Source organism: Propithecus coquereli, unplaced genomic scaffold, assembly GCF_000956105.1.
Source record: "Propithecus coquereli isolate 6110/MARCELLA unplaced genomic scaffold, Pcoq_1.0 Scaffold6, whole genome shotgun sequence".
Lineage (NCBI taxonomy): Eukaryota > Metazoa > Chordata > Mammalia > Primates > Indriidae > Propithecus > Propithecus coquereli.
In genome coordinates, this window is record NW_012151951.1 from 14808927 (window position 1) to 14823892 (window position 14966).

General features: G+C 45.7%; 1 protein-coding gene across 2 annotated transcripts in view; it reads right to left on the reverse strand.

Annotated features, from left to right (window-relative positions):
- Positions 1-3006: 3006 nt before the first annotated feature.
- CADM1 (cell adhesion molecule 1) overlaps positions 3007-14966 on the reverse strand; it is a 416015-nt gene continuing 404055 nt past the window's right edge. The window contains exons 8-9 of one of the 2 annotated variants that reach the window (XM_012659205.1): positions 12344-12475; positions 3007-3407 (exon numbers count right to left, since the gene is read on the reverse strand). In XM_012659205.1, coding sequence (XP_012514659.1) covers positions 3370-3407; positions 12344-12475 — 170 coding nt within the window. In that variant the 3' untranslated portion in view covers positions 3007-3369. Of the gene's footprint in view, positions 3408-7456; positions 10331-12343; positions 12476-14966 lie in introns of those variants that run through there. The other variant, XM_012659204.1, reaches the window with a different exon arrangement.

Here is a 14966-nt window from a genome sequence, read left to right on the forward strand (position 1 = left end):
CGGGCAGAGGCATCCTCCAAGGGAGGAGGACACCCCTGAATATTCAAAGGCACAGAGGTGTGACTGGTCATGAGATGTGACATGGGGAACACGGGAGGGGGAGGGGTGAGGATCCTAGGGAGGGACTGAAAAGCCAAACTGAGTTGAGAACAGATTGCAAGGATTCGGGTTTATGTTGCAGTCAAAGGTCAACCAAGAGTGGTTTCTGAGCAAGGGGGGACTCAGTGTCCTTCACCTGAGGGCTGACGCTGGGGCTGGGGAGCCAGTTCAGAGGCTGTTACACCCCTTCGGTTGAAGGTAAAGGGCCTGGATGAGGCGAGCGACGTGGAAATGACAAGTTCAGGTCAAGTTTGAGAAGCATTTGGGGGCAATGGCAGGAGCTGGTAACCAGCTGGCAGCAGGAGATGAGGGCGAGGGAGGATCAGGCATGACTCCCAATCTTCTAGTTTGGAAGACTGATGATGCTATTAACCGAGAGAGGCAATAGAAGGGAATGGAAGGGAAGGAGGAAACTTTATTTCCCCAAAGCCTCATGATCCTAAAGCAGGTGCCATACTAGGGGGGATGATGTCCCAGTGAGTCCCCCAAAAAGCTGCCAGGGAAACCCAGTAAAACTCTTCCGAGCTGGATAGAGTCGGAACACAGAGAATCACTAGGCTGTGATTTTCCCTTTGGGCCCCCCTAGCCAAGACAGAAACGTGGCTCTAGAGGCCCAACTCTAGAAACCTGTTCATTCTGCATCAGAAGAAGGGGGCTTGAAGGAGACAGAGAGGGGACGTGATGGCTACCTCTAGGGCCATATGGAGCACAGGGCTGGGGCTTGTGCTGTGATTCATGGTCGAAGGGAGTTTATAGGAAGTTAGTTAACAAAAGCTCCCAGCCATAGGCAGTCTGTGTTCTCCCTGGCTAGCAACACACCCTCCACAATAGCTGGTGTGTTGACAGTTAAATTCAGACACAAATATCTATCAATCACATCAAATTCATTGGGTTCAACTCCCATCACCCAGAGCTGACCCTTTCCTACCGGAGGAAGTAATGAGCTAGAAATAAGTGCCATCTGAAGCTGCATGTAAGTAAATCTGCGATTGTGGACATTTCAAGCCCTCGCTTCCTTTGGTTTGGGCTTTTCAAACAGATGGATACTCTAGCATGAAACTGCCGAGATTAAAAAGAGAGTGCTAGTTTGACACACACGGCTGGAGAAATGGTTGGGCCGTCTACAGAGTGGGATTCCCAAATCCTGGCCAGAGACTTGCTCGGCATTCACAGGAAGTGAACAGCTCCAAAGCAAAGCAACTGCATTTCTTCCTTGGTCTTGCATGTTGGCAAAGGGAAGACAAACGAGGACACTCTGGTTTGGGGACGGCATGAATGAACCACACATGTCCATAAATACACCTGGAGCCCTCCAAACACGCTGCTCGTTTGTTCACACAAAAGCCGGGCTGGCAGCCCTCTCACTGAGCCCTGTTCACAGTTGGATCCTTAATGCATTGTGAGTGTTCAATCAAACTTTTAGTGGCGAAACTCTGGGAGCAGAAAGCCAGCTAAGCCCAAATGGTCCCCTTGCTTTTCCATCTTTTGTGGCTGCCTGGCTGTGCTCTTATGGGTTTTGTTGTCAACAAACTCCTGGCTTGCCTTTGAGCACTCCAAATTATTGAAAATGACTACAGCTTAAGACTGGCAGGATGATTGTTAAAAACAGCCCTGGCATTAATCATAGCTTAAGAGCTTTTGGAAAATGATTCTAATTCAGAAGGGGTGGCTTACAAAGAGGCTTGTCGAAAGCAAAGCAGACATCAAATTCTGAAAGGCAAAAAGCCTCCTTGGTGCCCACACCTGGCTTCTTCTGCAGTGCAGCTGGCACAAGTGTGTGGGGGACACAGCTTACCTCGCCGGCTCACCCCATCTGAGACCACCTTGGGATTTTCACATGAGTCCCACCCCACCCCCACCCCTGATCTAGGGACCTTGAGATGGGTAAGACTTCAGGGAGCGCCAGTCTTCCCGGCAGTGCCGCCAATAAGGAAGAGGTGGCCTTGTTTTCTGTCAACAGTTGGAAGGCCTTAGACCGGTGCTAAAATAAGCTGTGTGCACAGAGGCAGCTGCGTGGGCAAACACATGGTCAGCATTTGCAAGGAGCTGGGCAGGGCGACGAGCTAATACTTCTGCCTTTTGCCTGCCTGGCACAACAAAGGAGCATGATTTTTGCCATCAGCATTCTCCCTATCGTGGAATCATTGCACAATTTAGTATGATTAATGGTTTCCATTTAGGAGAAGCTGAGAATGAAAACAGTGGGGGAGTTGGAGGCACTTGCTGGGGTGTTTGCGGCTGTGACTAGAGGCAAAGGGAGAGAGAGCTGGGCGGTGCCTGCTGGCCGGTGCCCTCTACCTGGATACTTCCCAGCAGGACTGAGGAGATGCAGTGGGGCAAAAAGACACATGGCTTTTGACATGCATTTGCAGAAACAGTCTGAAAGCTGTAACCTTGCGAGGCACTGTTTGTTGTTTCATTCTTGCGGACTTCCCGACATTTGTGACTGAGAAGCCACTCCCTTTTGCCAAAGGGAGTGTCATTCCCAGAAGTTCCTATCTAAGGGCTGGGTCTGAGAGTCAGGGCAGGGCAACGGGGCCGGATAGCTGAAGCTAGGGGAACTAACTACATCACTTCTTGGCATTCCTGATGGCCACCTGGGATGCCAACGCAGGGAAGGAAGGACCCCACCCTGGTGCTGGGGTGGTAGTGGTGACCTCCAACACAGACGTCTGTCTCTGGAGCACCCAAGCTGGTGGACCTAGTCTCAGCTCTCATCGGCTGGCTTTCCTGGGAATTCTTCTTCTCCCCTTGGTAGCATCTTTTTCTTTCCACTTCTGTAGGCGCGGCTTCTTTTCAGATCTCATGGCTGCTGCAGGTGAGTGATGAGACAAAGCGCCATAGCCAGAAACTTGTGGGTGCTGATAGAAACCAACCGGGAAAACAGAGAATTCAAGAGGGCCTGCATTTTTTTTTTAAGCAATAGCCTTTGTAACTGAAGCCAGAAAGGGAGAAAATTGGTGATCTTGGCTGGGTCTAACGTGACTCAAGGCCCTTCTCGACGCATTGGTGTCTCTGCAAGGAAATCTATTATTTTCCATAAACTGTCTTAAGCATCTCCCGGGCTACATTTCTGGCTGTGTTAAGAATCAAGCCATCAAGAACAGCTGTGAATGTTATACACTTTCAGCAGCAGCAATGGGCTTTGGCAGGGAAGTAGGAGCAAAACACCCAAGTAGGACATTTCGGTTGACAGTAATGGCATTTTCCCTTCCTTGTCCAAACGATAAAAGATTCATGCTCCTAATTGCAACACTATAGCTGCCCCCATCACTTTATTCTGGGAGAGGAGGTTAGAGAAAACAGGCCTAGAGAGAGGGAGAGAAAGAGAAAGAGAGAGAGATGGATGGTAATTTCGTCACTAGCTAACAGAGACTGATTAGTGCAGAAGACTCCCTTCCATAGCAATACTTTTTAATCAGGTCTGCTGTGTCTGGGCAAACAGCTTTTGTGGATTAGCTAGACTCGAGCCTGCCAGCATCTGTTGCAAGTTTAAACGATGAAATACACAACTACAGAGAAAACAAACCAAAAAGAGTAATAAAGTCACACATTTCAATATTCAGCAACCATTAAGGGATTTAAATATTTGCTTGCTATTAAAGGCTTGCATTAGGCTCTTCCAACACCAGCTCTGGAAGACTGAAATATCAATTACAGATCAATTTTCCCCCTAAGTAAACACTAATGCAGGATAAACAGCATTAGAAGATGCAATCGTAACATTGCTGACTTCAGGACGGACTTCCTGCTGGTAACAGCAAGTTTAAGCCTGGTGATTAATTAACCTGAGAAGACAGCACTTAAGGAAGATTTAAGGTGGTCACATCTGGAATATGACTGAGCCAGTGCACGTTCGGAGGGCAGCTGGAGACGCCTGGGGCCCGGAGCACGGGTTGATTTGTCCCTCAGTAGTGGTCCTCACTGTCCCAGCTCAACACTTCGATGGATTAGGAGGGAGTAAAATGGGAGGAAAGGGCGGGTGTGCATGAGTGTGAGAGAGAGCAGTAGATTTTAAGTCAGTTTCCTTGCTGGAATTAATTCCACATTTAAATATCAAGGCTCGGGTTCTATTTCCCAGCACTGACCACCAGGGGCAGTAGACATTCTACGTTTACTCCGGAATGAAAAATAAAACTGTAGAGGACAAAAAAAACAAATAGTTTCCTGTGTACTGCAGAGCCTGGAAACTGAGGATTGGAAGACTTGAAAACAAGAGGAGAGTCCTGCTTTTGGGTCTCAGTTCTGGGGCGCTCACATTATGGTGCCCAGCACCCTCTGCCTGTCACATGTAATGATGTGGGGTGTCACGGGGGCGCTGAATCCTGTGGCTCCTATCAGAGGCACATTTCAACGTTTTGAAATGAACACAACAAATGAGGCAAGGAGTATGGTTTGGATTTTTCTAACATGCCACACCTCATTCTGAAGGCCCCTCACAATGTATGATAGCAATTGTAAGGCTTTGCTTAGCCATTACCAAAAATGTCGTTCTCCACAAAGCGGGGACCGATAGTCTGTTCCAGTAGGTCCTTGAGAATGGTGAGTCCAACAGCACTAAACTCAGGGCTGGCTGGCTCATTTCTTCAAGGCCAACCTGAAAGCTACCCCTACCGAGGATGGACTTGCAAATGTCAAGGTCTGAAATACAGAATTGGTGGCCCGTTCAGACTAAGTATAAAGTAAGACTCAGGCAACCGGGTGCTTGACTACTCTTCATTTAATCAACTGCCACTTGCTGAGTGCCTACCATGTGCCTACCAGTGACTTTAATATGATACTGGCCCCGGGTCATTTGGACGATGGCCAAGAGTTCCTTCCTTCTTTTCCTGTACAGCAGGTCAGGGCACCCAAGCACTTCAAAAACTATACGTGCATGGCTATGAATACAGATTTCACTCTGAAGGGATTTGGCTGCCAGTTCTTCATGACGAAGGTTTGTGTATTTGGCCTCCTGGCAAAAGGTGTATTCATCTAAGGCATAATTTTATCATGAAACAAAAATGTTTTCCTTTAAGCAGGGCCTTTCTACCTGTAGCGCAGTACCTGCACGGCTGCTTTAAGGTTCTGGATGACAGAATCAAAGGAACATTTCTCCATGGAGTAAGTCCACAGCAGCGCAAGAATTGCATTTCAAGTAGACAGAAGACAGTGAAGGATTGTACCAATTAACACCCGCATATCACCTCGGGGTTCCATTTGATGTATTTGGAGAGTGCCAGGCCAAAACATTTGTGGAAACCCTCTGGAGGAAACAAGGACCATTTTCACTCTCACACCAAATGAAGGACTGGGCAACTTATCAAGCTCCTACTAACACGGGCTGCTTCTGGCGCCTTCTCATTTGCATACCCAGTGGAGCTCAAACGGCAAATGTGCAGCAAGTTGCCACCTCCTGTCTGCCTCAGTTCAGGGAACTTGGTCCCTTCTCTGCAATTTACAGGTGAACCTGGAGCCTCACGTTGCAGACAAGGGGGAAGGGGGTGTGGACACGAAACACACTGCGTGCCACACGGTTTGGAATAACTATACTAATGAATGGTGAAGAGAAAGGGGTCATTAAACCTTCTAAGCCAAGGTTCATAAGGGCCCGATGTGTCCATACGCACAGGAGCCCACCGAGCTCCCTCCTAGTGGTAGCCACTTCTTGGCAGCCGTGGGTAACATTCTATCTTTTTAATCACCATTGGCCTCTCTTGTTTTATGACTAATGCGTAATGAACGCTTAGTGCATGCCTGACACCTTATTTGCGAAGTGCTGACTGCTTCTTTCATGTATCTCTCTGAACAACCTTTGAGGTTATGGTGATGCCTGCCTTACGGAGCGGGAGACCAAGGCCAGGCAGGTTGGGTCATTCACGTGGTGTTTCAGGTAATTTGAGTCCAGGCAGTCTCACTCCAGCCTGTGCCCTGGATTCCTATCCTGAGCCACCCCGTGGGTCTTTGGACAGGTCTGATGAATCAGTGCTCCCCACTGCTCCTGGCCCTGTGGTAGAGGCTGGGAGAGGCCACTGGAATCTCATCTCCCGTGCCTGGGCTTTGACTATAGACAGCCACAGGACTGGTCCCACCCTGCATACACAACTGATTCCACTTAAAATTTCCTATACAAACCAGCAGGCTGGCTGGGCTTATTGCTCTCTGTACCTTTGACTCACACCCTTCTCTGCTGAACCATCCTCTAAGATACAGTGGGGGTCCCAGCTCCTCTATGAAGCTGACTCACCAGCCCTCACTGATCTCTGCTCCAAGAAGTTCCCAGCACTCTCTGGGCTTAACCATATTCGCTGTGGCATCCACGGCTGAGGACCACTTCATGTTTTCATGTGGTGTGACTGATGCCACTTAGCCTCCAGAGACCACCTTATACTCCTCTGCGCCCCTCACAATGCTGGACATACAGCAGGTGCTCAAAAACTGCGTTATCTGATTGACTGATTTTTTTTTTAACAGAGACAGGTAAGAGACCAGGCCAGGATGGATGAGGCCGGGGGTAGATACCCAGGTGTTGGCTTTTCTGGAGCTTACCTTTTCTTTCACGGCTGAACTTTCCCCATTACCTGACCGAGAGAGAAAAAGGGACCTCAACCACCGCTGCTGGGGAAAGGGCATTGGGCACGGTCAAGTATTATCTGCGCATTTGCAAGATCAGCCACCACGAAGCGTGGTCACCACTAACTTCGCCTGCAAGGCAAGGACGATGACAACAGACTGAGTCCTGCTGTCCCCCCAGTCTGGAAGTCTCGGCGACCTAAACAGTAAGTGAGAACGACCTTCTGCAGATGGCCAAGCCAGCCCTCCATAGCTCACGTCTTCTTTTTGTGAAAGGAGAGAGAACTTTAAAAGAAGAAGGCAGAATGAATCGTTAAGACACGAAATCCCAAAGTAAGAGACAGGTGGAACAGCCAACACAGGGAAGTCGGTGGGGGTGGGAGGTGAAAGAGGAGGTGAGGGCAGGAGACACGTCCACGGGGCGGGGGGCCTGTCCTGGCTGGCCCGCCACGGCATCTCGCACACCTGCACAGATCGCTGAGTTCACGCGGAGGATCCCAAGTCAACCACGGCATCCGGCTCGCCTGTCCACTGAGAGGGTGGGAGAGAACAAGGACAGGAGGGGTGAGCAGAGAAGGAGAGAGGACACAGTCCCAAGAAACCCAGCCGGCAGCACGTCCTAGCAGCTACTGCCGGTGTTCTCGGCCTCGCACACGGTCCTAAGGAGGAAGCCGGGACCAGAGGCCCATCTCTCGTCTCACGCGAAGGCGTCCGTAAGAAGTCCATAAAGAGATTAAAGGATCACTTTGTAACATTAATTTTTTTATTAAGAAGACAGATATTTTATAGTACTTCTTTTTTTTTCTTTTTTTTTTGTAAAAATGGTATACATGAACCAATACAAAATGCGAATGGGAACATATGGATATGGAGTTTCTTACACTGTAACATTGCCCATGTACACCTTAAAAACAGAACTGGCCTAAAGGGAAAAATAAGACGTCGATGTGACTAAAGAACAAGCTTATTTGGCATCAATTATACATCCTTCATTATTTTATATTCCTTTAAAAAACACAAAAAACAAGTTTGTTCTTTCTTCACTCTAAAAAAAGTGATCAACCTGTACAAAGTAATACTCAACAATACATTTCAAACAGTGCACTGTATACTTAAGAAAAAAATACATAAACCAATATACAACTAAAATCCATAATTTCCTGTTTTTGCTTCGTTTTATTATTATTTTTTTCCAATGTGTGGGGCCTACACTTTGCAATCTACCTGAGACGGAAAACACCAATCAAAAACACATGAACCTGAGACATGTCGACATTGTAAGCCATAAAGTTACATCAGGAACACTGCACTACTGTACACTTTTCAAAACAGAAAGATGGGACGTCCCAAAAATGAGATGCCAATTCCGTGAGCCATGGTAGTTTTTTGTTTTTTGTTTTTTCTAAAAAGAACAACTGAAAAAAACCTTTCGACAACATGCTAAGTGGTTCTCACCCTTTGATATGGTTATACTATGGTCGGAATGGGTGCCAAGGGCTCAAACAGAGCTGCACGTTATAAAATTCATCGAAAACGGATGTTCAGTTGTGGCTTTTTGTCTTGATTAAGTGCCTAGGGATAGGAGAGGGGTAAACAAAATGCTGCTCGATAATGGATTTTCTTTTACATACCAGTCCGTTCCCAAAAGGCCCCCATATTGCAATGGTTCTATCAAAGGTTAAAATAAAGACAAGAAAAATAAACACGCTTTCAAATAACGAAGAGTTGACACTTTTTTCCCCTTAAATAAATCAGCATAAGTTTTCCACATAATGTAACAATAGTAAAAATGCACCTTGCAAAATCCAAAATTACTCACTGAAAATGTTATATAATATATATTTATATATATATATATAGATCTATCTTTTTTGATGCCATCTTTCCATAAGGACTGTTATCTGGAGTCAGGAGCCTTACCAAAACATAATGGTAAGAGTTTAGTTTTCGTCCTTCAGGACTACTTCTAGATTTCCTAGACGTTTCAGTGAAAATCCCCACATTTCTTTTAAAAAAATGTAAATGGTAACGTGACTCCTCTACCTTTTCCCGAGGCTCCTCATCTAAGACATGTCCAAGGTGACTTATTTTAGTAGCTATGCGCTATGGCTGCCATCATGCGAGGATCAGTAATTTTTTGGCAGATGGTTCTTAAGGCTGAGGAAAGAGGCCAAGGCTAGTGTATGAAAGGTAAAAAGATAAAAACACTCACATTTGAGTTTTGATTAAGTAACTGAAAATCCCTACATGCTGTTTTTCCACCTCTGCTCTGACCTTTCGAGAACTGAGATCGACAGCAGACCAGTGTGAGAACAATACCGGCCCTTCTTTTGTACCCTCCTGCCTTTGTCAAGCCAAATCTGAAGGAATGAAAGTTTCACACGGATTCGAGTTGGAAATCCCAGCATGACGAATATCTGTAATATACAGTACATGCAGGCCACATCCTACTGCCTTCCTAACTAAGCACAAAGGAAAAAGAAAAAACCCTGTCCCATTCAGTCATTCGCACAACACACAGACTTGCTTTTTCCTACAAATTAGTGAGAAGTAAGGCCGATTGGGAAAGGTGGATGGAATCATTTGGAACAGAAGTAACCAGAGCAGAACTGTCTTTCCCCCCCTCCCTACTTCCCCTCCTGTGGCAACTCAAATTTGTCCACTTATATAAAAGGAACAGACCTCACCTGTCAGGTCTGTTTAGGGCATTGAAAAAGGAGGAGTCCTTTCCGCCCCAAACCTTTCTGGACAGCGTGGGGTATCTCTACTGAGCCGTCTACAGATACAGAATTAAAGACAGATTCAATCTCATTGTGACACACCTCACTTGCAGATAACCCTGTACAGTAATGTAGTTCCACAGCAAACAGAACATTTTCTGAATCACAGTCTAATTTTCTAGTCTTCACTGCTCTAAGTATTTGAAACATGGGCAGCAGCAAAGAGTTTTCATTGTTTGTTCACCCAAATCTTTACGACAACAGAGAAGAATGCATTTATGGATACACTAAATTCTGAACTATGAAATCTAAACTGTGCTGGTTCTCCTTTTATGAAACTGAATTTTGAACAGAAAGCAGTTACCTCAAAAATAAACAAAAGAAAGTAAAAACAAGAACAAAAAAGGGGAGGAAAAGAGTCTAAGGAATCCCAGCAGGCAAATTCCAAAATGGGAGATTTTGGAAAAAAAATCCAAAATGGGGGGAAGGGTGGGGGAATAAATGCACACAAAGGGGGAAAAAAAAAGGAATTCAACAAACAAAAAACAAGGCACAGAATTTTCTGCAATCTACGGAAACTAAATCCAAGTATCCAAGTTTGACTTGGTAGGAAGAAATAAAAATTAAACAAACAAACGAACAAAAAAGAGGTGTCAAACAGCAGAGTGTACTTTTCAAAGAACATTTTTTTTTACACAGCAAATCCCAAGCCTTCCCAGTCTCGCACCTTTCCACCCATTCATAAAAAAACACACGAATTTCTCGCAAGATCCAATATCACTGTCTCTTTATCATCTAAATAGGGCCAGTTGGACACCTCATTGAAACAAAAAGGCTGATCTAGATGAAGTACTCTTTCTTTTCTTCGGAGTTGTTCTGTCCTCCTTCTGCATTGATTATAGCTGTGTCTGCGTCTGCTGCGTCATCGGCTCCTTTGGCTTCATGAGTGAAGTATGTACCTGAAAGATGAAGGGGTAAAGCACCGTGACTGTCTGATGGCCTCTGTGTAAAGTGGCACAGAGATGGCAACTTGCTTTATGGCCATCATCAGCCGAAGTGGTGTGCAGGCAGCGGAGGGGAAAAAACAATTGGAAGAAGAGAGCGAGGTGGGTGAGACAAATGGGGATCCGGGGGTTCCAAAGGCACCACTCCAACTGAACCGCTGCGATATAATTCAGCAAATGAGACATTAGAGCAGTGATGATGACCAGAGGATGTCAGCAGAAGAAGACGTGAGTGGGAGCTAAAAATGCAGAAAGCTGGAGAGCTGCTGACTAACGTATCAACAGTAAACACCAAGGACCAGTGACCAGCTATGTGCACGTACGTGGTTAAAGACCAAAGCAAGGAAGAGCAATTAGCCAATAAATGAATTAGGGCCCTGATGATCCTTCTATTGTCATCTCAAATTGTTTATTTGAACCACGGTCTCCTGGCTTCATCAATCATTATTGCCTATCCATAGTTGAGAATGTGCTTGCACTCGCACAAGTGTGTTTGATTTTCCTGTCTTCAGAGTGAGGTTCCAGATTGAGAAATAATTTGCATTATAATGGCTGGAATCAAGGCTTGGGGTCTATCTTAACGAACGAGTGATTCTCTATCATCGTGTAACACTAGCCCGGACCCAGATTCATGGATTTGCTAATTGGCACAGCCACTTTGTAATGACAATAGACAGAACGTTACAAAGTTGGTAACACTCTTATCAGCAAATCCCAACAGTTTACATGGAGAAAGACAAGGAGTGCACCTCAGTATGGTATATAGATAAAACTTATACTGCCTGCCACAATGAAATAAGCCCCCCCATTATATACTATATCCCCGAAGATTCTTCGATTTTAAATGGCCGAGACATTTGCTATATTTTCAGGTTTCCAAAGTGACAAATCTGAGAAAGCAAGCGGTCAAATGCTTCCCTCCTGTATCCTTTTTCCTTCTGTAGAGGGACTCACATGCTCTCTTCCCCTGGTCCCCCGCAGCTGCTGCTCAGACTCTGCCCTGCTCTCTGTCCTCACTTCCTGTGTCTATCAAGCTAAATAAACATCGGAGGCCAAACAGACCGCCTCCTGAGTATGGGCAGAGGGTGAAGGACCGACAGCTCTGAGCATCCCAAACCGTTTTATGCTTGAGACGTGCACTTCATATCCTAAAGGTGGTTGTCAAGTACCTTGGACCTCCAGTGCTGTGCTCAAGGGACCTTCTCCCAAACCCAAGTTCAACAATCAAGCAGTATGCAAACGCCTAGAAAACTCTGCAAGCTCATTGCATAGTGCTTGAGAAAAATAACTGAGAAAGACAAGGGCTGACAAAGAAAAGGAAGAATAAATTACGAAGAGGGGAGAAGAGGATCGAGCAGCATGGGGCAGAGAGGAGGAGCACTGGAAAAGATGATTGCCCATCCAGACTGCACAGTTGATAAGTGTGATGATTAATGGCAATTTAAATCAATTGCAGTGATAATTTTAAAAATACATATTTATGTGGCTTTTAAGGCAAAGGATTTTCTTTACCTGGGCACATCAAACCAAGGAAGTATTTTAGCCATTATGATAGTTTACCCAGAGTTTGAGTCAGGGAACAGGGATGGTCCCCTGCTTCCCAGAAAAACAGCAGGCTATGGGGATGCTTTTTCCATGTTTATCACTTGGGGGTTCACGCCACACCTTGCACACCAGCCCCTAAGTGATCATTTCTACTCTGTCCCCAGTTACAGATGACAGAATAACAACTCTATAAAGCTTACTATTTAGAGAAAATCCAAATCGAGGAGGGCTACTCATCAACTCCCCAAGTCCCAATCAGCAGCTGCTAAGATTTCTGGGATTTTTTCCTCTTCCAGTTTCAGGAAGCAGATAGGGTGTGTGGCCACGTAAACCAAACTGCCTATCAAGGACAGCCTTGTAAAGTCCCCGGATGCGGGGGCTGTGGTGACACGTTGCTCCTGCCTGTCAAGGCACCTCGCTTACCTTTATGTCTGGCAAAATAGCGCCCCAGAATGATGAGCAAGCACAGCATGGCGAACACCACCACCGCCACGACGCCGCCGATCACGGCGTGATCCACCGCTCTTATCGAGCCTTCTTCACCTGCTCGGGAATCTGTTGAAATCAGAAAAGGAATAGGGATGTAGAGCTTATTACAAGACACCAGAAGCCCCGGTGACACTGCCTCCGGGGTCAGAAGGTCACCTTCTTTTTTAATGGAGGAGTCAGAGAGAACAATCGAGATGGATCAAGTTACACTGAAGGAACAGACTGACCTGTCCAGTGCTGAATTGATCTGTTCTCCCCACAAGGCAATTTCATTATAAGCAGCAGAGGAGTGCTAATGCATGTGGAACAAGCTTAGGGAGCCAGGGAGGGAAGAAATAGAGTCTGTGTGGTCCTGACCTAGTCTTCTCGTTCGTTCTATCTGTATCCAGTTGCAGATCCTAATTAAGGAGGTCGACCTAACTATGTAAGGGCACCTGAATGGCACCTTTAGGTAACAACAGAAACTGTGGAAGGGAGGATAGAGCATCTTTCTACGGGTGCCCGATGACTTATTCCCTGAAAGGTGTATGCATAGGAAAAGTAAGAAGCTCAGAAGCCACAGCTGCCTAGACATAAAACAAGGATTATAAGACTAAAGACAAGTGACAGGCTTGCTACATTTAGGATGTATGAGGGAGTGAGCCTCAATTTAAAACCTAAAAACCTATTTCAAAAAAGACAGCAAGGAATAATTGTCCATTGTCACAGACGGGTTTTATTTTATTTATTTAACACCTCACAATGCAATTAATTTTCCTTTATAAGCATCACTCCCTCGGGATGTCTTCTTCCGACTGAGGAACGACACGTTTGGCTGGAGAACAACTCCAAAATGAACCCAGAATGAGCTATGGTGATGCAGAATGGATGTATGGCAGTGTAAACAATTTTAATTTAGGAATGTGGCTACATCACCCCTTGCTGAAATCCTAATGGCATCTGAGATTTATAATGTAGTAAAAAACAATTATTCTCCCGTTGATTAATACATTAACATTTTGGAGTGGAAGCTAAACCATTGTCTTTTTTTTTATTGAGTCAAGTACGACACCTCCATTAAAATGATTTACTAGCTGTACCTTACAATTTAAGCACAGCAGCAACAGAAACGGTAAAAATCTTTTAACTTTACATGATTTGTGAAGTCATATGTGAAGGATTTACCATTTAAATCTTTCAGTACAAGAAGCACATGGCCTATAAATCTGTCCCCCTTGCAGTCGCTGGACGCCTAAGAGAAATGCATTTCACCAGGAAGACTGAGAGTGCAAATTCAAGTCAATTTTTAAGAAAGATTTATCTCTGTCTCTCTCTAAAGAACAGAGCAAATCTCTGAAGCCTCCACCTCTAATAATATTTGAAGTTTATCGATCAAGTGTACGGATCCGTGACAGCTAAAGGTAATGGTGCTCTTTTGAGCCGAAACCTGATACAACGCTTTCAGCAGGAGGGCATGATTTACACTTTCTATCGATATTTCCAATTCTGCTCTGAGATTAAGCACTGAAGGATGTGGGGAAATAACTCGTGACTGAGGGTACTATGAAAAGTACTTTAATTAAAAGAGTTTAAATTAAAAAATGGAGTATTTAAAGTGTTTCATTAAGTTACCTTTGAACGGACTACACAAAACCCCAAAACCCAAACCCAAACAGAAATGCCAAATCGGAGGCAGCAGCAGGTCGCCCAGGACAACAGGATGATGGGAGTTTAATTGGAGAAGGGCGCTGGGTTGGAGGCAGAGCGCACTGCAGCCAATTAGCCCGCGCCATGACGGGCGGGCCCCTCCAGCAACGTGTCTAATGAGCTCAACTGGAAACGTGGGGGAGAGGAACATCCCTCCTCAGCCAAAAGTGTTGCCGACTGCGGATGCTACGGCCTCCGTTGTCTGGAGAGTCTTTTCAGCAAGGCAGGACTTGGCTGTGGAAACTTTCTTTTAGAGACAATAGAGCTTTGAAGGGGAACGCTACCCTTGGGGAGCCACTGGACACGGGGTGTCTGCTGGAGGACAGTGCTTTGCACACTGGAGACGCTCACCCCAACTGCTCAAAGTCAAAATTGCTCGCAGGAAACAAAAGTAGCCGCAAAAGCCAGCAAGTTGCATTTTCCCGAGGGAGCTGTCAAAATAGGGGATCTTGTGGGAATGAGAATTAACTTATCTCCAACTGCCATGAGCTTCAGATCTATTAAAATGTATGTGTCTTTCAACAAACTCCGAATGTCTTAAAATTGGGTGAGGAAAACAAGTGCTACTAGATGTTGAGGAGAGGGCAAAGTTACATGCAAGAGGTGAAGAGAGGTCCCGTTCTGGGAAGAGAATAGAGAGACGCTTTGAGAAGATTTCCTAGGCACAGCCCTAACCCTTGGGGGAAGGCACTCTTCTATCCACTTTAAAAGACTGCCTCCTCCATGCCTAGGCACAGGAACATTCTAGAAGACTAAGGCGGGAGAGACAGAGAGAGACACACATACTTGGACAAAAATAAACAGAAAACCTTTCCGAAAAACCCCAAAACAACAACAACAACAACAACAACAAACCCCTCACAGGGCATGT